At 58.7% G+C, this 22,903-nt stretch overlaps 1 protein-coding gene across 13 annotated transcripts; it reads right to left on the bottom strand.

Annotated features, from left to right (window-relative positions):
• Positions 1-650: 650 nt before the first annotated feature.
• Positions 651-19,284, bottom strand: CELF6 (CUGBP Elav-like family member 6). Of its 13 annotated transcripts, none has more exons than XM_026795428.2 (13): positions 18,856-19,284; positions 14,198-14,280; positions 7,382-7,430; positions 5,809-5,934; positions 5,645-5,724; positions 5,042-5,185; positions 4,553-4,697; positions 4,322-4,471; positions 3,965-4,027; positions 3,138-3,218; positions 2,899-3,042; positions 1,702-1,851; positions 651-1,514 (listed from the first exon to the last, which is right to left on the bottom strand). In XM_026795428.2, exons 1-12 carry the CDS (start codon positions 19,097-19,099, stop codon positions 1,724-1,726), a joined length of 1,437 nt encoding a protein of 478 aa, XP_026651229.2. In that variant the 5' UTR covers positions 19,100-19,284; the 3' UTR covers positions 651-1,514; positions 1,702-1,723. The 13 variants fall into 13 exon arrangements, with proteins under 13 accessions (XP_026651229.2, XP_026651228.2, XP_005490373.2 ...); XM_026795427.2 differs by having other exon boundaries at positions 3,138-3,215; positions 5,809-5,937; positions 18,856-19,283; XM_005490316.4 differs by having other exon boundaries at positions 5,809-5,937; positions 18,856-19,281.
• Between the last annotated feature and the right edge of the window lie 3,619 nt (positions 19,285-22,903).

The raw sequence follows: 22,903 nt of genomic DNA, 5'->3' as shown, positions 1-22,903 counted from the left end.
CCAGGGGACATGGCCACCTCTCTCTGAAGCTCCTCTCTCTGTCCCTTGGAAAGATCAGTGAAACCACAGGGCTGCATCCTGTCCTGATTCCCTCTGCAGCCAGGGTGAATTCCTCCCAAAAATAGCAATTCCTGTGAAAAAGCAAATCAAAGAGATGCCTATGGTGCTCTCCCAGCTTCACCAAATGCTGGTGGATGCTGCAGCCCAGCAGGAGCTGAGCTGGCCATAAAGGGGGCCCGGGTGTTGTGTTTGGGGTGGACGCGGCAGCAATGGCTCCAAAGAACCAACCAAGGTGACGATTTTGACAAAATAAGTTTATTTCGCTTCACTTCATTGCGGCCGAAACCTCACATTTTTCTTTTTATTTTTTTTAAGTTTTTTTTGGCTGAAAAAAAAAAAACCCAACCCAAAAATCCCCCCAAACCAACCCAAAATGCAAAGAACCACATCACTCCACCCTCTGCCAGAGGTGACCGAGGGGCTCCAATTCCCCCCTGGGCCATGGAGCTGGGGGAGCCACTGCAGTCCCCCCACAAATCCCCTCTGCATCCCCCCAGTCCCCAGCCACGAACCGGCCCCCAAAACCGAGCCCTTGAACCCCCCAAATCCGAGCCCTGTAGGAAACGCTCGTGGCTCTGAATGCCCGAGGGTTTTTACTCAACCTTCTTAATTTTTGTTGGATTTTCTCCTCCTTTCCCGAAGTTTTTTTGTGTGTTTTGTTTTGTTTTTTTTTTTTTAAATTAATTTATTTATAGATATATTTAAAAAAAGCAATAGTCCTTTGGTCCCTAAACTCTAAGGAATGATATGACTCTGAAACAAGTAATCCTATGTCCCTGTGCCAGTGACAAGCAGGGGAAGCGCGTGTCCCGCCACCCTGCTCCATGGGATATATATATATATATACTTATTTATATATATCTTCTATAAGTCCAACATACTTTGATCCTTCTTTTTTTTTTTTTTTTTTCCCCCAATGCAGGGAAAAAGGAAAATCTTGCCGTTTTTCTTTATCATCCAAACAAACATCCTCCAGGTGAAGCGCCCGAGGCTGGTCCCGTCCCACCGGCTTTGGTTTAAGAATCCATTTGGAGCCTCTTTTCCTCGTTTCTCCTGGGAAATCGGTAGCAGCAAATGAGTGCTTTTAAAAAAAAACCCAAAAAACAAAGGTAGATCGTGGCCCGGCTGCCCGGAGCCATCAGCCTTGCTCCCAGTGAGGGATCCGGTGAGTCCCGGCGAGCGGCCGGCGGCGAATCGCAGCCCCGGCACCGCATCGCTCCCCTCCTTCCTTGTCTTCCTCTCATTCCCGTTAAACAACAAACAAGACCAGTTTGGGAAAAAATTCAAAAAGGAAAAGCTACGACCAAAACGCTCTCTTCTTTGCCGTTTTCTCCTTCACCTCCTCCTCCTCCTCCTTTTCCTCCTCCGGGGTGTGTTGCAAAGAAAGAGAGTTACGGGTTTGGATACTGCACTTGGGGAAGGGGAAAGTCGTCAGACACTGCGGGACGTCCGACCTGGAACAGAAGGGAAAGGCTGTCAGCCTGCTTCTGGGGATGGAGGGAAGGAAGGATGGAGGGAGGGACACATCCCTCCATCCATTGGGTGGGCGGTGCCAGGCAGAGATCCCTGCCCACACTCGGGATGTAGCACAGGGACAGCAGGATGCTCCATGCCCACCACACCCCAGGGCAGGCCCCTCACCTCTCCGCAGGCTGAGCTGGGGTCAGTAGGGTCTGTTGGCGTCTTTCGGCCGCTTTAGCTGCACTTTTAGCCTCTTCATGCCGATCTGGAAGCCATTCATGGCCTGAATGGCCGCCTGAGCACTCGTCGGATTGTCAAAACTGACGAAACCTGGCAGGGAGGGGACACGGGGGCTTGTCACCACACACATCACAGGCACTGCCCTGCCTGAACCCAGGCCCTGAAATCCTGGGGGATGCTCCAGGTTTGGGAGTGCTGGGAGAGGGGGGTCCTTGGGTAACATCACAGCCCCAGATTGCAGGGACTGTGTGACAGGTGATGGCACCTGCAGGGACACTGAGCTGACAAGGCTGTGAGGACAGCAGCACAAGAGGGTCCACAGGACACTGGAGTCATCTGCAGGGATACTATGGGATGGGATTTGTGGGCTCACTGGGGTGACAGGGTCTGTTAAAGTGATAGGGGCTGCAGGGACACTGAGGTGATGGGGTCTATGGAGACACCAAGGTCTGCAGGTATGTGGAGATACCAGGGTGATGGGGTCTGTGGGGACACCAGGATGGGATGAGTGGGCTCAGGGGACACCTATAGGCCAGGTCTGCAGCAACCCTAAGGTGATAGGGCCTCCAAAGACACCACAGTGAGTCTGTGGGGACACTGAGGTCTGTGAGAGGGAGATACAAATCCCTGAGCTGGGGATATAGCAAGGGACAGCAGGGAGACACGGACAGCTGAGAGACCAGGGAAAGAGAGATCCCCAAGATGAGATGTTGGAGAGACAGACTCTCAAACAGGGACTTAGGGAGAGTTGGACACCTCAGACGGAGATACTCTGCACTGGGTTGTCCAGAAGAGCCAGACTCCCAGGCTGGGAAGCCTGGGAGTTCCAAACCCTTGAGCTGGGATTTTGGGACAGACAGACTCCCTGAGGTGGGATATTGGGAGAGCTGGACCTCCAGGTTGGAGACCAGAAAGAACAGGACTCTGGAGCTGGAGACTGGTAAGAGCTGGCATGTCAAGAAGCATCAGATATTTAAAATGGGATGCTGAAGAAAGCCAAACCCCTGAGTTGAGGAGTTGAGGAAGAGCCAGAGCTCCAAGCTGTGATGTTAAGGGTAGCTGGAGCCTTGAGCTGGGGATTGGAAGAGCTGGAGCCCTGAGCTGGGACACCAGGGAGAGCCACACCCTGGGACTTACCAAAGCATTTACTCTGGTTGGTGGCACGGTCCACAAAGACTTTGGCAGAGATGACGTTGCCGAAAGGCAAAAACATCTGCGTGAGCTCCGCGTCCCCGAACTCCTGGGGCAGGTGATAAATAAACAGGTTACAGCCCTCGGGACCTGGGTGACACACAAAGGACAGGACACGTCAGCTACGAGGTGGGGTCACCCTGGGGGACACCGAGGAGCCACGTGGGGTGACCCCCACCCCTCACCTTCTCTCTGCTGCTGCGGGATGAGGGGCGCTTGCTGGGGAAAGGCTTGGCTGATGGGAGCGTAGGCAGTGGGATATGCTGCTGGAAGAGAGAAACAAGAAGCTGAGGCCATGGCACCTGGCACAGGGACAGGCAGCTCCCCTGCTGCCACCTGCTCTGCCCCACGGCTGCTGCCTCTGCCCTTCCCACCCCTCCCGACACACCAGGGATGTGGGAACAGCTCTTCCAGGAGAAATGCAGGTGATAGCAGTAATATGGCCTCAAAGCTGAGTAAAGATGGTACTTTTAGCTGAAAAACCCCAAAACTTGATTTTGTTGCAAATCTGGACATGGCTGTCAATGCTCCTAATAAAATGGCTGCTGGGCTTGACAGATTTCCTTGGGAGGCCCTGACTCTTTTCCCTCCACAGCCCATGTCCTTGGCCATCAGACCTGGCCACGTGATGAACATCCAGACTTCAGGTGTCTTGGTGTGGAGGTGGCCCTCTGTCACATCCCAAATCTTGTCCCCTCTTCTCAATACCACTGCCAGGGCTCCCCCATGGAGTTCTCTCAGCCCCATGGGTATTAAAATTCACTTTGCACTATCCAAATTTGCACGGGGGGCCATGACAGGAGCCAGTGGGATGAGGGGATGGTGCTTTCATCGGCATTGCCACCATGGAGCTCCTGCCAGGGCTCAGCACCTGCTGCTCCCCTCATGAATCCATGCCCAAATACGCTGCCCCAGTCCAATGTTCAACCCCAGGGTGATGTTCACCGCCCAAAAATAAGAGTGAGGAGCAAAGAGGGGAGAGAGGGAAGGAGTGGGGAGCGAAGTTTGAGACCTGCATAGTGCTGCATGCCGGCGTAGGCCTGCTGGAGGGGGTCTGCCACCGTGGGGCTTTGAGCTGGGAAGAGAAGAGAAAGGAGAAGGAAGACAGAATAAGCCAGAGAAAGCCAGGGATGGATGCATGCACAGCTCCCGTGGGAAAGGGCTCCTGACCAAGTGCCGCCATGGAGGGGCAGAGCTGCTCCCTGCCTGGATTCCCTCCTCCCTGCAGCGATGCCACGGGAGCACACGGGGGTTCATCCAGCGTGTTCCCGGCATGGGGAGCACCCCGTGAGCACCCCGTGAGCGCCCCGCCTGAGCCAGGCACACTCCCCCAGCCCCGGGGCGTGGCGGAGCCCCGGCAGGGCCGTACCTGGGTAGGGGTGGATGCCATTGGTGTAGATGGTCTCGGAGGCGGGCTGCCCGTTGGTCTGGGGCGGCAGCGGGCTGAAGCCGTTCACCCCAATGGGCGTGGCAATGCTGGGCACCGGCGCCGTGCTGATCCCCGGAGGGGTGCTTGTACCTGCAGGAGCGTGGCGTCAGGGCCGGCACCACGCCGAGAGTGCCCCCCGAGGATGTCAAGTGGCAAATGCGAGGGTCCTACCTGAAGAGGGAGTGAGGGGAGCAGCCACCAGCCCGCTGACATTGAAGGCGGCCATTTGTTGCATCTGGGCGGCAGCGATGGCAGCCATGGGGTTGAGGCAGGTGCCCTGCGCGGCCGCCATCAGGGCTGCCTGCTGCTGCATGATCTTCGGGAAACAAGGGGGGAAAGGGGACAGAGAGCGAGAGGCACAGAGAAAGAGAGAGAGGGGAGGGCAAATCAGCATCTCTGCTTTGGATGGGCTCAGAGGGATAAATGCCACCCACTGCCACACCCAGGGACAGGAGTCTTGGTCTTGGTGATGCTAAATATGGGACCACTGAACCCTACAACCACGCTCAGCTGTGGGCAGGAAGCCCTGCATCTGCCCTAAACAGGGATACACCAGCCCTCCCAGGCATCCACACGCCCTGGCACTGGTGCTTTCAGGGCCAAACCAGCCCCCCCACCCACGGGGGTCCCCCAAAGCCCCCGGGCTGCTCCAGCTCCTACCGCTTGCGTGTAGGCCCCGTAGGCACCGAACTGGATGGTCATGGGGTTGAAGATGCCCAGCTGCCCCGCCATCTGATGCATCCGCCGCAGGGTCCTCTCCTTATCCGTGTCTGCAAACTTCACCACCAGGCTGGAGGAGGCGCCCTGAGGTGGGGGAAGATGGGGCTGATGGCGGGAGCACAGCAATGCCCCAAACCGTGTGCCTGCCGTGGGCGTGGCTCGCAGCATCCACAGCAGCCTCAGCCCTGGGGACGCTGCCCAGCTTGGCAGCAGCAACCAGTGATCAATGTGAGGTTTAATTATAGCCAGTTTTTCTCCCCAGTGGCAGCTCCCTGACCTCTGCTTCCTTTCCCTTTCCTTGTCCACAGTTCTGACCTTCAGCGTTAATTAAACTGTCCCTTTCTCTGGCATGGAGAGAATTAGCCCCAAGCTCCCACCTCCAGGGCTCAGCACCTTGGCAAGGAGGAAGCCGGGGTGATGTGGCCAACAAATTGCTAGTCTGTAGGATTTTGATGCAATTAGAGTGAGGATCAAATTAGTGGGTGATTGGATTAAGCAGGCAGCGTGGGGTCAGCCAGGGCAGGGTGTGAGCCTGGCACTTACCGGCATAGTTTGGCTGCCATGCAGGCTGTTGATGGCAGCCTGTGCCTCGGCGTGGCTGCCGTACTTCACAAAGGCACAACCTAAGGGAACAGAGGGAACATGAGACAGGTTGGATTTGGCCACTGTGGGTCCATAGGGTGCCCACCCAGTGGCCCAAAGCCCACCTTTGCTGGCTCCATCAGGCCCTCGGAGGATGGTGCATTCCTCAATCTGGCCGAAGGGCTCAAAGAGGCGGCGGACGTCGTCCTCGCTCTGCTGCTTCCCCAGCATGCCCACAAAGAGCTTCCTGTCTTCTAAAAACAAAACCAAACCCATCAGAGAGTGGGAGGTCACTCCCCACCCCAACCCCTCACCAAAAATGGTGTATGGAGGGGAAGGAGCCGAGTGACATCAGAGGGAGGGAGCGACACTGATCCCACGGAGAAGGTGCTGGGCTTATCATCTCCATCCTACAGAACACTCAGGATGGGAAAACCTCTCCTGTGGGGAAATTGCTGAGGGGTGAGTCCTGGAAGAGCCACTGCTTTAGGGAGAGGAGCTGAGGCTTTTTCTAGGGATGGGGGTCTGGCTCCCCCAGCACTGGGGTGGGATGCGGTGGAACAAAGAGAATCCACAAACTGGAGGTGATCACCCTCGTGTGATCGACTCGCAGAACAACCCACAGCCTCCAGCCGTGCCCGGGGGACATCAATAACCCAAACACAAGAGAAGGGATAGTAAATAATGAGAATTTCATGATTATTACCAGCATCTGTCTTGTGCGGCCGCGCGCTCCCGCCGCACGCTAATGGCATTTGACAAAGGAAATAAGGTGCCCTGTCAAGAGCGTTGCTGGGGAAATAAATAAATAATGGCAGGAGACGATGAATGCTTAGTCTGTTAAGGTACCAAGAAAATTAGTTAAGGGAATAGGGCTCGTGTGTTGTCTAGTTAAACATGAAGCACCTCCCAGGGGGAGTGGGCTGGGCAGCCCAGTGTTCCTCCTGGGCGAGGGGGCTGCAGACGGGAGCCCCAGCTCACCCATCGATTTTTAATCCTTCACCAATTACGCTCGGTAAGTGGGTAATTTATTTGCCAGGTCCCTCTGGGACATGCTGGGACCAGCTCCCGGTGCGTTTAATAACAGGGTTTGGATGGGGGGGAGCTACCCCAGCCATCCTGCCAAGTGCAGGCAGCCCCATGAGAGCATCCTGCATGTCTGATAGCACCTACCTGCCCAGCAACACAACACAGGTGGGATTTTGATCCAATTCCTGCCATTTTGCCCAAATGATCACCTCAGCCTGGCAATGCCACAGCCCAATGAGTGGCAAATGCTCAAAGAATTTGAGGGGGGTGGTAGTTTGAGAGAGGCTTGGGCCATATGCAGCCAACTCCTGCCCCGGGGTCCCCACAGGCAGCTCTGGAGAGGGAATTGTATTTTTTGGTAAATTATGGTGGTGAGGGAGAGATGCTGGCTGGTGCTCTGCACCCCAGGGATGCTCACGGTATGATGTCAGGACATTCCCAGGATGATATCAGGATGTTCCCCCAGCTGACCAGACAGGGAGAGAGAAGATGGCATTTGCTCTGCACCCAGGTTTGGATGCCCCCAGCAAAGGCAGATCCTTTCCTGGATTTCTCTGCAAACCAACCTTCACACAGCAGCCCTCGTGATGCCACCATGTCCCCCATCACCCCCTAGGCGACCCTGTGCCCCCCTGCCCATGCCAGGCATCTGGAGAATTGAGGACCTACCTCCTCGGCCCTCGCTGTCGGCCGGCTTCACCTGGATGGGGCGGTTCATCTGCAACACAAGCGAGAGTGGGTGGTCAGTGTGGGGGCCCCTGAACCCTCTCCATGGGGAACAGCAGGATTTGGCCAATGACTGGCACTGTGAGCTGGGGAAAAGGGGAGGGACCTGCATGAACAGATCTGCGGCTTGTGGCCACAGAGACCCGGGGATGCCACGTGCAAAGGGCAATGCTCCGGCCCTGGCTATGGGCACCCAGTGCTGCAGGCACCCGCGGGGCTGCCAGTGCCAGGCTTGGCCGCCTGCCTGCTTTCCTCGACTGCAAAGGACTGCAGAGGCAGCAGTAGCACCCCGCCAGCCCCAGCCCCTCTGGCACCATTGTCCTCCTTTTCCCAAACCTCACCCAAATTTGGCCTCCTCCTTGTCACCGCCATGCGCACCCACGAGCGTGGCCCCGTGTGCAGCAGGACACGCTGGGCTGGCAGGCACATCCCTGGCCTGCTGCCCCATGGAGCCATTCCTCCTCCTCTCTCCCCCTCCTTTTTCCCCTCTTTTAGCCGAAAAACGCTACAATTATGGCCGTTTCCATGGCAACAAGCGTGCTTCCCCCGCGATGCTGCGGAGCCCGAGCCATGTGCTCGATGGGGTCGCCACGGCAACAGCGAGATGTCACACATGACGGCGCGGGGGCGCGCACACGAACACGCCCCGAGCACACACGGGCACGGCACAGCCGCCCCCATGTGTGTGTGCACCCCCATCCCAGGTGCCCCCCGCTGCACCCCTGGTAGGGTCCCTAAATTTTGGGGCTGGGTGGGGGCAGAGACAGTCCCCCCCACATCAGGGTGAGGAAGAGGATGGGTAAGAGAGAAGAGGAGGGAGGTTTCCACAGCAACCGCCTCGTCTCCAGGGAAACGTGGAGAGAAATGTCAGCGCAGAGCTGGGGATGGTCCAGGGAAGGGATTGAGTCCCCAGGAGTCGTGGGATGGCACACAGTGGCACCGAGGGACACCTCAGTGTGACCCATTATGTCACCAGTCCCCCAAAACATCCACCTTGTGTAGGGGCAGGATTTGGCTTACCCCAAACTGTGAGGGAGGCTGTGACAGCACCGAGACCCTAAACCCAGAACCCCGCTGTCCCTCACATCCCTGTCACAGCTGGGAGGAGGGAACCCCATTTTTGGGGGGCTGCCCCCCTCCACTGACCCGCCAGCCCCATTTACCAGCGTGATGGCCTTTGATGGAATAAATTTCCCATGCCCGCTGCTGTATGCTTAATGTAATAAAGGCAGTGAGGATGATTTAGAATAACATTTACGGAGCCGCAGAGTGTCATTTTGATGTGTCTCCCGTCTCCGCTCGCCGGTTATTAAACTGTATTGATTCCCCGGGAGCGGCTGATGTTTATAAATGTCAGGCCTCAGGGAACAGCTAACCTACCCCAGGGCTGCCACACCACACCAAGGAGAAATTGCCCTGGCCTCTAGACACCCCCAGAAGGGGGTTTTGGCACCCTTGACATCACAATGTGCCCACCACAGGGTGCTGGATGACCCCTTGTGGCACCCAGAGCTCCTGATTGTCCCCACAGCACCCCTGCACCATGTACACACAGCCCTCTATCCATGCTCCCACACTAAACAGCCACCCAGGCATTTCCCCCTGCTGCTGACACCCACCTGCAACACCCATCCATCCACTCATCCTCCTGGACACCCACACGATCACCCACACACCCATCTTCCCCCTGGATTCATCCAGCCATACTCCAACACCCATTCCCATAACATCCATCCATCCATCCATCCATCCATCCATCCATCCATCCATCCATCCATCCCTATAGAACCCACTCATATCCCCATCCTCATAACACCCATTTGTTCCCACAGCATCCATCTATAGCACCAACACCCATCCATCCACCCCCGAATACCTGTCCATCCCCATTGCAGCCATCCACATCCCCAACATCCATCCCCATACACCCATCCACTCCCATAGCATCTATCTATATTGCCAAGATCCTCTATCCATCCCCCATCACCCATCCATCCTCACAACACCCATCCATATTCCCAACACCCATCCATCCTTGTACCATCCTTCCATCTGCCCATTCATCTTCCATCTTGCCACCACCCACCTTTCCACTCCCACAGCATCCATCCATCCATCCATCCATCCATCCATCCATCCATCCATCCATCCATCTCCCACACCCCAAGGACATAGTGACACCCTGCTTGGGGTGTTCCAGCACCAACCATCAGCAGCAGTCCACAAAGCCCCAGCTACCCCACGGTCAAACCACTGCTGTTCCACAGCACAGGGGATCGCCAGTGGGTGCCAAACCACCTCCTGACTGCTCAGGCTCTGTCACCCACCCAGATTTGGAGCCCCTCAAGAAACTGGATATCAGGGAGAGCCAGCCCATAGAATCACCGCCAGGGGATGTGCTCAGTGGGTCACTTCTGGTCTTTGTTCCTTCCTTGGCATCACACTCCTCTTCCTTGTCCTCACAACCAACAGCCAGAGGATCCAGCAGGCCACCATGCACCCAAATGAGATGGAGGTGGCAGGTGACACTGGAGCTGCGAGTGACTGTGGGAGCCTGGTGTCCATGCCACCCCAGGGAGCCAGGAACCGAGGTACTGGCAGTCACTCATCACAGGAATACCTTGACAGAGCCCTGGGGGTATCCCACAGCCAGGCCACACAGCCAGCCTGGGGACAGCCACAGCACTGCACAACCCTGCACATGTATGACCACCCTGGCACACCCTGCACACACCCACACACCTCTGAACACAACCACAGACCCCAGCAGCCCCTGGCACAGCCACCCCCAGTCCCCCTGGCACAGCCCGGAAGCCGCACACGTGTGCCCACGCAGCGCTGTGCACACCGCACCTCTGTCCCAGCACCCACGTGTGCCCACTGCACACAGCCCCACGGGCACCTGCACAACCCCAGGCTGCATGCCATGCATCCCACAGAGCCCTGCCTGCTGCCATGGATCACACACAGCCGCGGGCACGCACCCTGGGATGCACAGCCAGCACCGGGGATACAATGCCCCTTGCCTCAGTTTCCCTGTTGTAGCAGCAGGACCCATATTGGGACCCTTGGGAGCCCTCTGTGGGCACACAGACACCTTGGGTGGGCTCATGGCACCCCCAGCAACACCCACATGCCATCCCCATGGCCACCATGCACACCTGAGCCCAGCTCAACACCTGCACTCCCTGTCACACCCCATGCGCCCACACACCCTCGCTGCTGCCACTCCCCCAGCCCATGTGCACCCACACCCTGTCACCATCACTGGGGGCAAAGACACCCTAAGCTCCTCTTCCCACACACACAGACACCCACGTGCTTGCACACCCACCTGCACACACCCGCGGGTCAGAGCTGCACCCCTGCCAATGCACACACCCCTCCCTGCACTGCCTGTGGGTGCAACAGCCCCCGAGCGCTGCCCCTTGCACACCTGCACCACACACACACACACACACAGAGCTGCGGTGGAAAAATACACCCGCCAGCCAGTACACACACCAAACCCATCCCTGGGGGCACAAACACCTCCTCACCACCATCCTCCATCCCTGCCTGCAAACACCCCCCCACCCCAGCATTGCTGGGTGCCAGAACACCCTCCTCACCGACAGCCTCACCACACACAGCCTCCCTGGGTCCGGAGACATCACCAACACCCCTCTGCCGACACCCTCCCTTTCCCTGGGTGCAGATACACCCTCCCAGCTACACACACACATAGAGCCCCCACCCCTGAGTGCAAATACACCCTCATCACCAACACATGCACCCCATCCCTGGGTGCAGATACACCCTGCACAGCAACACTCACACCCACACACCCCATCTGTGGGTGCAGATACAGCCCCTCAGCAACACCCCTCCAACCCCATTCTTCTGTGCAAATACACCCTCCTCACCAACACTCCTCCATCCCCAACACCCATCCCTGGGAGCAGATACACCCTGTCACCAACACCCCCAATCCTCATCCCTGTGTGCAGATACACCCTGCAACACCCACAGCCGCCCACCCCATCCCTGGGAGCAGATACACCTCCCCACCAACACCCCTCCTTCCTCATCCCTGTGTGCAGATACACCCTGCAACACGCCCACTCACAGCCCCCAACCCTGTGTGCACATTCACCCTGCTCATCAACACCCCTCCATCCCCATCTCTGTGTGCAAATGCACCCTGATCACCAGCACTGCTCCATCCCCATCCTGTGCCTGGGAGCAGATACACCCCCTCACCAACACTGCTCCATCCTCATTCCCATCCCTGGGTTCAGATACACTCCATCACCCTCACCCCCACTCACACCCACCATCCCTGTGTGCAATTACACCCCGATCACAAACACGGCTGTATCCCCAGCCCATCCCTGGGAGCACCCCCTCACCAACACCCCTCCATCCCCAGCCCTGTGTGCAGATACGCCCTGCTCACCACGAACACCCCTCCATGCCCATCCCCAGGAGCAAGGATCCACACCCTCGCCATCACCCCCGCTCCCGCACAGCATCCCCGGGAGCAGATACACCCCCTCGCCATCACCCACATCCCTCCTAGAGCCCCTCCGGTGCAGCCCCCCCACCCCGGCTCGAGCGGAGGCTGCCGGGCGGTGCCGGGCCGTGCCGGGCCGGGCGGAGGCGGCGGCAGACAAAGGCGGGGCCCTACCTCGATGCAGAGGATCTTGGACCCGGCGGGCACCCACAGCACGGGCGGCCGCGGCCCCGGCGCCGGCACCTGCGGCAGCTGCATGGCCGGACCGGCCGGACCGCCGGCTCCACCGAGGCGGTTCGGCTGAGCTCGGCTGCGCTCGGCTCCACCCGAGACGGTTCGGCCGGGCTCGGCTTAGCTCGGCTCGGCTCGGCAAGGCCGGTCTCGGCTGGGCTGGGTTCGGCTGGGCTCGGCTGGGTTCGGTTCGGCTCGGCCGGATTCGGCTGGGCTCGCGCAGCGGCGCGCGGGGGGCGGGGCACAGGGCGGGGCGGCCGCAGCCCCGCCGAGCCGAGCCGGGCCGGGCCAGGCGGGGGGCGGGGCCTCACTGGGGACACGCCCACCGCCGTCTGGACACGCCCCCAGTCCCCCGACACGCCGGGGGCGGGGCCTGGCTGGGGTTGGGGGGCGAGGGTGAGAACACGGAGGGTGTGCAGGTACAGGGGGTCAGCAGGTACAGGTGAGAGCACAGGTACAGGGGGTGTGCAGGTACAGGGCTGTGAGCACAGGTACAGGGGCTGTGCAGGTACAGGGGTGTGAGCAGGGACAGGGGTGTGAGCACAGGTACAGGGGTGTGCAGGTACAGGGCTGTGAGCACAGGTACAGGGGTGTGCAGGTACAGGGGTGTGCAAGGACAGGGGGTCAGGAGGTACAGGGGACAGCAGGTACAAGGGTGTGAGCACAGGTACAGGGGCTGTGCAGGTACAGGGGTGTGGGCACAGGTACAGGGGTGTGCAGGTACAGGGGGTCAGTAGGTTCAGGGGTGTGAGCACAGGTACAATGGGTGTGCAGGTACAGGGAGTAACAGGTACAGGGGTGTGAGCATGGGACAGGTGTAAGCACAGGTATAGTTGTGTGAGCACAGGTACAGGGGGTGAGCACAGGTATAGGTGTGTGAATACACGTACAGGGGATGTGTAGATACAGGGAGTGAGCACAGGTACAGGTGGTATGAGCAGGTACAGGGTATGTGAGCACTGGTATAGGTGTGTGACTACAGGTATAAGGGGTATGAGCAGGTACAGGGGGTGAGCACAGGTAGAGGGGTTGCACATAAATGCACATGGGTGTGCTTGTGTGCACAAGCAGAGAGGTGTGCACAGATGCAAATGTGTGTTCACAGGCACTCATAGGTGTGTACTCAAGTGTACATCAGTGCATACACATGGGTGTGTGCAAGAACAGGAGGGATGCTCAGGCACAGACAGGTGAGCACACACAGGTGTGAGCACACACAGGTGTGAGCACCTGCATGGGCACAGGGTGTGAGCACAAGCACGCAGTGCCCTGCACCACTGTGTGTACACACACACGGAGAGGTAGGCACAGCCATGAGTCCCTGTGGGCATGCACCCACATGTCCATGTGCACACACATGCTCACACACTCACCCCCAATCCCCAAGCGAGGGGCCATGGCAATAGCAATACACACCCACGTGTGCCTGATGAGAATCCCCAGGCAGGGCCTGACCCCGGCCTCCCTTAGGCTGCCAAGGTGGGCTGGTAACTCTCAAACCTACTGAAGCGTGGCCCCGCCGGTGAGAGCACGGCTCAGGAAGCCACATCCCCACAAACCTCATCCTCCTCTGTCAGCTGCACACACACACAGCAGGGATTGATATTCATGGGCCCCGGCTCTTTCCCCAGCCAACCCGCGGGCCTATTGATTTTTATTTAGGCGAATAATTAAATATTTATTTTCACTTTGTTAAGCTCGGGAGGTCGGAGCCCACAGAAAGCGCAACAGCACGCGGGCGGCTGGAAAATCGATGCCTCGGTTTGCGGCTGCTGGAAGTGGCTCCCGCGCCTCGGGGAGGTGTCACCAGCCCCCGCCCGGGCTCACCCCAATCCCTCGGTGTCACTTAAGGCTCCCATGCCTTGGGAGGTGTCCCCAGGTGCTGCTGCAGCTCAACTGGACACCTCAGTGTCACTCAATTCTCCCGTGCTCCAGGGAAGTGTCACCAGGTCCTACCCCTGGAGGTGTCACCAGGCCCTAACCCAGCTGACCCCGCCGCCCCGGTGTCACTTACCCCTGGCAGTGTCACTTACCCCTGGCAGTGTCTTCTGCTCGTGCAGGGCACTCTGTGCCTTCAGCGCGGAGTCGCGGGCGCAGTAGGTGAGAAAGGCACAGCCTGTGGAGACAGGGAGACAGCATCAGTGTTCGGCCTGGTATTGCCACAGTGCCCTGTGCACACAGGGAGCTGGTGGCACAGCTGATATGGCACTGTGGTGTCTCAGCATCCTGGCATCCAGCACAGTGACACCCAGCACACCAGCACCTGGGACTGTGACATCCAGCACCCCAGCACCATGGCACAGTGATACCCTGGCATCCAGAACCCTAGCACGGTGGCATCCAGCATCCCAGCACTCTGGCACCCTGGCACGGTGGCATCCGCAATCCCAGCAACCTGGCATGGTGGCATTCAGCACCTCAGCACCGTGGCATCCAGCATCCCAGCACCCTGGCATTCAGCATTCTGGCATCCTGGCAGTCTATAACCTGGGATCTGGCACCCTGGCATGGCGGCATCCATCACCTCAGCACCACGGCATCCAGCAACAAGCACCCTGATGATCTGGCACCACGGCATCCAGCATCCTGGTGCCCTGGTACTCTACACCCAGATGGACACACACAGGGTCACAGTTCACCCCCAGAGCAGGGTAGGAGATGGAACAGCAGGATGAAGGAAGGAGGCAGGGAGGAGCAGGCAGCACATGGGCAGTGGCACTCTGGCCCCAGCCCTGGGGAAAGCCACAGTCCAAGTCCTCCAGGAAGCAGATCTCCAGGTGTCAAGGCTGTGCACCCTCTCTTGCCACCACAGTTCTCCCAGCCTAAGCATCCTCCTTGGGATGAGATTCGTGTGGTGAAGGCACTCGGGCTCCTTCGCCATCATGGCGCTTTGGAAATCGGGAATACGCCTGGGGTGAGGTTTTCCCACGCTGACTCACGCTGCCGAGCCACTCGCTCGCAGAGCTGGCAGCAACGAGCGAGCCCTGGGGACAGGGTCCGGTCCTCCTCGCTCCGTCTCTCCTGAAGCATTCCTGGTGCCTGTGCCACCGCTGCACCGCTCCCTCCCTGAGGGCTCCCCCCCAATTTGCTGGGGTCACATCCAAAAGCATCTGAAAGTGATATTAAAACAGCAGCAAAACAGTTTCCCTTCAACAAAGTAAATATTTAATGAATAAAATTGACATTGATGCATTTTTAATATTGGCACAATTAAATCCGCCAGCTGATTAAGTATTAATAACTCTTAATAAGTACAATCAGCGTGCCTGGGAGGAGAGGGAGCATGGCGGCAGGGCGGGGGACGCTGCGGGATGGGGTCCCTCGCCCGCCTTGGGGTGTTGGGGACATCTGCCCTCAACGGAGAGCAAGGAGAGATCCCCCTGGATCCACACTCTGGGAGATCAGCACAGCAGCTCGCCTCAGTCCCGGTGCCATTTCCAGTGTTTACCATCTGTAATCATGTTGGCTTCCTGCTCTCCGCTCTTCTTTCTCTCTTTTTTTTTTTCCCTGTTTTTCCTGCAGGCGACAATGTAGACGGTGCCCGGGCATTCTGGAGAAGTTGGGAGGGCTGGCGCAGCAGCGGTTCTGCTCGGGAGGCTCGCCGGGAGGGAGGATGCCGTTCAAATTAGAGGAGCGTCCGCAATTAAATCATGCGGCTGGGCCGCAGGCGTTGAAGCCCGCGCTGGAGGAAGCGCAGAGGGAGCCTGGAAGGTGCAAATCCCATTGATCCAGGCACAGAAGCGGCTTCAGAGACACCTGGAGAAATGCTGGAGGCCAAAGGTGCCAAAAGTGACAGAGTCCAGGCGGCTGCCCCATAGCTGAAGGGCATCGACAAGGCAGCAACCACAAACGCCAAGTTTTGCCTTCCCAGGACAGCCCCAGCGAAGCAGGTGCTGGCTGTGGCACAGGGGTTTGGTGACAGCTTGTGGCTCCTGTATGGGGACACCTGGGGTGTGCTGACCCTGCTCTGGCACTGCACAGCACAGCTCTTGGGTGGCGGGTTCCGTGGAGACCTCAGCGGTGCCTGTGCCATCCCCTGGGTGTGTCACTGCTCCTCATGCCGTGCCACCGTGCCACTGGGCCACATCACCTGGGACACACTGCAGAGATGGCACTGTGTCCCCATCCTGTGCCACCCCCTGGGTGTGTCACTGCTCCTCATGCTGTGCCACCGTGCCACTGGGCCACATCACCTGGGACACACTGCAGAGATGGCACTGTGTCCCCATCCTGTGCCACCCCCTGGGTGTGTCACTGCTCCTCATGCCGTGCCACAGGGCCACAGCACCCGGGACACACTGCAGAGATGGCACTGTGTCCCCATCCTGTGCCACCCCCTGGGTGTGTCACTGCTCCTCATGCCGTGCCACAGGGCCACAGCACCCGGGACACACTGCAGAGATGGCACTGTGTCCCCATCCTGTGCCACCCCCTGGGTGTGTCACTGCTCCTCATGCCATGCCACAGGGCCACAGCACCCGGGACACACTGCAGAGATGGCACTGTGTCCCCATCCTGTGCCACCCCCTGGGTGTGTCACTGCTCCTCATGCCGTGCCACCGGGCCACAGCACCTGGGACACACTGCAGAGATGGCACTGTGTCCCCATCCTGTGCCATCCCCTGGGTGTGTCACTGCTCCTCATGTCATGCCACCGTGCCACTGGGCCACAGCACCTGGGACACACTGCACACATGGCACGTCCCCATCCACAGAGGGGTGTCTGTACCCCAGGGGTGCTCCAGCTCCCAGGGTGCACAAACTCACGTAGCTGTGCTGATGCCAGACAGGTGCCCCAAGGCAGGCAGATGTCCTAAAATCCATTGCAGTGTTCCCTGCCCTGTGATGCTCTGGTCCCAGGGGTGCCCCCAAGCCAGACAGCAGCACCCTGACCCCTGGTGGGTGCTCCCCTCTTCCTCAGGGATACCCCAATCTTAGGAGGGGCCATATATCCAAACATTCCATACTGGGGTGTTCCCACCTCAGAGTGCTTTACCTCAAGGTTTCCTCCAACTTAGGAGTACCTTCACCCCAAAGGTTTCCACTCCTTAGGGTGCCCCATACTTTTGGGTGTAGCCTCCACATGAAGGATATCTCTACCTCAGGGGTAACTCAGCTGAGGGGTGCCCCATATTTGGGTACCCCACCTCAGGGTGTCCCACCTTAGGGACATCTCCATTTCAGGGCTACATCACCTCACAGGTACCCCATAGCAGTGTCTCTGACCTCAGGCATACCTCCAGATCATGGTGCCCCCTCTCAAAGCATCCCAGCTGTACCTCAGGGTGCTCCACCACAGGTTATCCCACCTCATGGGTGCCTCCACCTCGGGCATGTCCCACCTTAGAGGTACCCCTGTCTTGGGATGCACCATCTCAGGATGTCCCACATGAGGGGTACCCTCATCTCAGAGCACCCCACCTCTGTGGTGGCCCACACTTAGATACCAAACCTCAGGTTGTCCCATCTGATGGGGAAACCACATTTCAGGGGTGCCTTTGCCTTAGGGATATCCTGCCTCAGGGGGTCCCCACCCTCAGAGCATCCCACCTCAGGGCATCCCACCTGAGGGGTATCCCTTTGTCAGGGTGATCCATCTCCGGCTGTCCCACTTGAGGGGTACCTCACCTCAGGGGTATCCCACCTGAGGGACAGGACCCCTCACCTGAGAGGTTCCCCCCACCTCGGTCTGTCCTGCCTCACAGGTGGCCCATACTTCGGTGCCACATTTCAGTGACGTCCCACCTGAGGGGTCTCCCATCCCAGGACACTCCACCTCAGGGTGTCCCATGAGCACGGTACCCCACTGAGGGTGCCCCCCCATCTCAGGGTGTCCCATTACAGCAATACCTCACTGAGGGTGTCACCCACATCTCAGGGTGTCCCACCAGACTGGTACCTCACTGAGGGTGCCCCCCCCATCTCAGGGTGTCCCATTACAGCAGTACCTCACAGGGGGTGTCACCCACACCTCAGGGAGTCCCACCAGACTGGTACCTCACTGAGGGTGCTCCCCACCTCAGAATGTCCCGCCAGAGTGGTACCTCACTGAGGATCTCCCCACACCTCAGGGTGTCCCACCAGCACGGTGCCTCACTGAGGGTGCCCCCCCATCTCAGGGTGTCCCACCAGCACGGTGCCTCACTGAGGGTGCCCCCCATCTCAGGGTGTCCCACCAGCACGGTGCCTCACTGAGGGTGCCCCCCCATCTCAGGGTGTCCCATTACAGCAGTACCTCACAGAGGGTGTTACCCACACCTCAGGGTGTCCCATCAGAGTGGTATCTCACTGAGGATCCCCCCACACCTCAGGACATCCCACCAGTGCAGTACCTCGCTGAGGGTGCTCCCCATCTCAGGGTGTCCCACCAGAGTGGTACTTCACTGAGGAGCTCCCCCCACCTCATGACATCTCACCAGAGTGGTACCTCACTGAGGATCCCCCCCCACCTCAGGGTGTCCCACCACAGCAGTACATCACTGACGGTCCCCCCCCACCTCACAACATCCCACCAGAGCAGTACATCACTGAGGGGTCCCCCACACCTCACGACATCCCACCAGAGCGGTGCCTCACTGAGGGTTCCCCCCACCCCACCGTGTCCCACCTCACCTCAGGACAGCCCCCACACCTGGGTGTCCCACATCAGGGCTTCCCACCCGGGGGGTGCCCCGGCCCGCCGCCCCCGCACCTTTGTGCATGCCGGTGAAGCGATCCTTGAGCACGGTGAGCTCGTAGATGCGGCCGAACTCCTCGAAGAGCGGCTTGAGGTCGCTCTCCTCCAGGTTGCGCGGAATCTGCCCCACGAACAGCTTGATGGCGTCGTGGTCCTTCATGGCGATGGCGCCGGGCGGGCGGCTCAGCCCGTTCACCCGGCCGCTGTTCGCGGTGCTGAACGCCGCCCCCGCCGCCTCGCCCGCCGCCGCCGCCGCCATGGCCCGTTCCGCGCCCCGCCCCGCCCGACCGGCACCGCTCGGCACCGCCCGGCACCGCTCGGCACCACTCGGCACCGCTCGGCTCGCCTCGGCACCGCTCGGCACCGCCCCGCTCGGCACCTCTCGGCTCGGCTCGGCTCGGCCCGCGCCCGCCAGCGGGCCCGTGACGTCAGCCGGACGGCCCCGCCCAGGGGTGCTGTATTAGCATAATGAGGGGGCGGTGGCCAATCAGAACCGCGGGGCGGAAAGAGGGGCGGGGCGCGTCTCGGCTCCGCCCACTGCTGCGCCCTGCCGGGCTCACCCCGGACCCCCCCGCTCGTCACCCTCCCGTCCATGGCCCCCCGTGTCTCCCCATTCGGCCCCCGTCACCCCTATCACTCCCGTCATCCCCATCATCCCCGTCATCCCCATCACCCCCGTCATCCTCCATCAGCCCCCGTCATTACCATCACACACCCCCCTGCACCCCCCCACCACCAGAATCTTTATCCTCCCCCATCACCTCCCGGCATCCCCATCACTCCTATCACCACCATTACCCCCATCACCTCCATCATCCCCATCGTGCCCATCACCTCCCATCACCCCCCACCATCTCCATAACCCCCATCCTCTCTATCACCCCCGGTCTCCCTCCCCATCCCTCCCATCACTTCCTATGACCTCATCACCCCCGTTATACCCCGCCACCCCCCATGCCCCTCATATCCCTCCATGTGCCCCCTTTCCCCTCATCCCCCATCACCCTCATGTCCACCTATGTCCCTCCCTTTCCCCCATCTCCCCATCACCCCCATCACCCCTCAGCACCTCCACTCCTCACCCCCCTCTTGCCCCATCATCCCACCAGCCCCAGCCAGGGCTGTCCAAGGAGCAGAGCAGCCTCCCACCTTCCCCCCTGCAGCCCTTTAGTAGCACCCAAACTCAACCCCTCTCTTCTCCCCATATCAGAGCAGAGTTTAAACACACACAAGAGGCTCAAAAAGGGTCAATTTGAACACTTTGTTGAGTTTTTCGCCTCCATGGACCCCACACTGCCCCTGTTGCCCCCCTGGGGCTGCCCCAGAAGGGGGAGGAGGAGAGCACTTCCCTCCTGCATCCCATGTCACCCCGAAAGATCTGTAATTAGACTGAGCAGCTTTAATACCTGGTGTTGTCGTTAATTAATTAATTAGTCCCAAAGCAGCAGCCAGGTGAGGGGAAGCCTGGCTTCCCCAGCGTGCTGCCTCGTGTGTGCAGGGGCTTGTGAGTGTGGGAAGGGCTGTGAGCGTGTGCCACTGTGTACATGTGTGTGTGAGCATGTGTGTGTGAGCATGTGTGCAAGCATGTGCAAGTCTGCACAAACATGTGCATGCGTGTTCAAGCATGTGCAAGAACATACAGGGGCTGCAAGAGTGCACGCAAGCGTGTAAGTGGGTGCAAGGGCATGCACAGCACGTGTGTGAGTCTGGGCAATGATGTGTGGGGGTAGTTGCACGTGTGTGCAGGTGTGCATGTGTGTGCAAGCGTGTACAGGAATGTATGGGCTTGCAAGGACCCATATGCACATGTGTACAAGGGCTCCCTTGCTCATGAGTGGAAGTGTGTGTGTGTACACGTGAGTGCAAGTATGTGCATGAGGGATACACATTCACATCTGTGCAAGTGTGCAAGGATCCATATGGACAGGTGTGCAGGCACGTGCACAAGTGTATGCATGCAAGCACCTATATGCACACGTATGCAAGTTTGTGCAAGGACACAGATGCACATGTGAGCGAGTGCATTTGTGCAGGTGTGTGAGTGCACACGTGCAAGGGCCCTTAATGCATGTGTGTGCACGAGTGGATGTAAGGACCCACAACCACGTGTGTGCAAGCGTGTGCTCACAAGCAGACACGTGTTTACAAGCACCCACACACGATGGCCGCAACACACACACACGTTTACAAGCACACGCATAGCACACCCCCAGTATTTACACATTGCACACATGCTTGCAGTCACACACTCGATGCACACACGTGTTTACAAGCACACACACACAAAGCCCACAGTGCACATGTGTTTACAAGCACACACATAACACTCCCCGAGTATTTACACCTTGCACACACGCTTGCAGGCACACCCCCGATGCACACACGTGTTTACAAGCACACACACAAAATGCCCACAGTGCACACGTGTTTACAAGCACACACATAACGCACACCAAGTATTTACAAGCACACACATAACACCCCCCGAGTATTTACACCTTGCACACACGCTTGCAGGCACACCCCCGATGCACACACGCGTTTACAAGCCCTCACACACGCCATGCACACAGGTGCCCGCCGCTGTGAACGTGTCCCAATAAACTCCCCTGGCTGGTGCCGGTGCCCACGGGTGGGTTTGGGACGTGTGGAGCACAATCCTGCCGGAATCCGGGGGCTTGGCGGCTGCTCCTCGCCGCCGCTTGGGTTTATTTTTAAACCCGTTGGCCCCGAGTGATTCACACGCTGCCTGTTCCCTGTTCCCTGCTCCCCGGCAAGTTTTACACGACCAAAATAGATGTTCTGGAAGGAACGGGCCAGCCGGCAAAGGCGCGGCGGGGAGAGCGGGGCGCTCCCGGGATCCCGGCCCGTCCGGGGCTGCAAACGTCACTGAGCCACCTCCGTGAGGGCGGGTTTGGGAAAATGCTGGTGCAGACACCCTGCGAAATGGGATCATGGGTGATGTTTAATCTGGATCACACCAGGCTTCAGTACTGGGGGTCTTCCGTGGGTATCCCAAGCCCTGGGGGCTCTCACACCTGGTTATGGGGGAAAGGGAGCCCAGCAAGGCAGAAGGGCAGGTGGAACGAGGGCAGGCAATGGGATAGCATCATCTGTGGGAACAGAGCAACATTCTTCTGAACAGAGCACCCATCCCAAAGCCAGCTTGCCCCAGCCCTGCTGGCAGCAGCTCCCTGCAGTAACAAAAGCACCCAGCCAAGGTACCACGTTACAGCACGCTGGGGAGAAAAAAAAAAAGGAAAAAAAATCTGACTTGTAAAAATAGGAGGCAGTAATAACTGTTAATTCACTCTTTTTAATTTCAAGTTCAGTCATGAAAGGTTTCCAGCCATAACAGTGCATCTCACTCACTTAAGACCAAGACACACATACAACAGTCCCAGCCAGCCAGGATTTGTCCCTGACAGATTCCCTGCTTTCAGCTGAATGCCGTTTCCAGCACGGCAATCCCAGCCATGGAAGGACAACAATCATACCTGTCCCAGTTCCGTGGGACAGCAGCAACACTGGTTTCTTCTCCAAGGTAAACACCATTGAAACCAACCCCTCTGGATGGAGGAGACCTGGAGCTGAGCTCCCCACCCTGAGGGTAACAGAGCAGGAGGAGGATGGGTCAGTTGGCCAAATCCCAGGCAGAGGTGACAGCCTGAAGAGCTGAGCAGAGCTTTTGCAGTGTCCATGCACCACTCAGCAGATTTGCAAGGGCTCCTCAGAGGGGCTCCAGGGTGTTACCTGCTGAGGAAAAGTCACAGGAGGTGGCAGCAACCAGGGTTTAGGGCAGCAGAGGTGGTGGCTTGCAGGCATGGCCATCAGAGGAGACAGAAGGGACAAGGACAGGACCCCACAGCACAATGTGACTGCAGAAGCAAACTCTGGGACAAAAGCAGAGGCTAAGCACAGTTCATCCAGCTGAGCAGGCACCCTGCAACTCCAGAGCTGCCAGGATGATGCTTCTCCACCAGCATCTCTGGAGCAAGCCCTACCCATCTCCTGCTAACCCTTGCACAGTGTCCCAAGCCCCAGATGAGCAGGAATAGGCACC

This window comes from Zonotrichia albicollis, chromosome 11, assembly GCF_047830755.1.
Source record: "Zonotrichia albicollis isolate bZonAlb1 chromosome 11, bZonAlb1.hap1, whole genome shotgun sequence".
NCBI classification, from domain to species: domain Eukaryota; kingdom Metazoa; phylum Chordata; class Aves; order Passeriformes; family Passerellidae; genus Zonotrichia; species Zonotrichia albicollis.
Note: the sequence above shows the minus strand (reverse complement) of the source record. Positions and strands in the feature narration are given on the sequence as shown.

Excerpts from the sequence above, each read along its gene's own strand:
- CELF6 (XM_005490316.4), bottom strand. The coding sequence starts at position 19,099 with ATGGCGGCGGCGGCGGCGGGCGAGGCGGCGGGGGCGGCGTTCAGCACC. Across the intron at positions 7,431-14,197 it reads AGCAGAAGACACTGCCAGGG|ATGAACCGCCCCATCCAGGT; the intron begins GTAAGTGACACT and ends CTTGTGTTGCAG. Across the intron at positions 4,028-4,321 it reads TGGCATCCACCCCTACCCAG|CTCAAAGCCCCACGGTGGCA; the intron begins GTACGGCCCTGC and ends TTCTCTTCCCAG.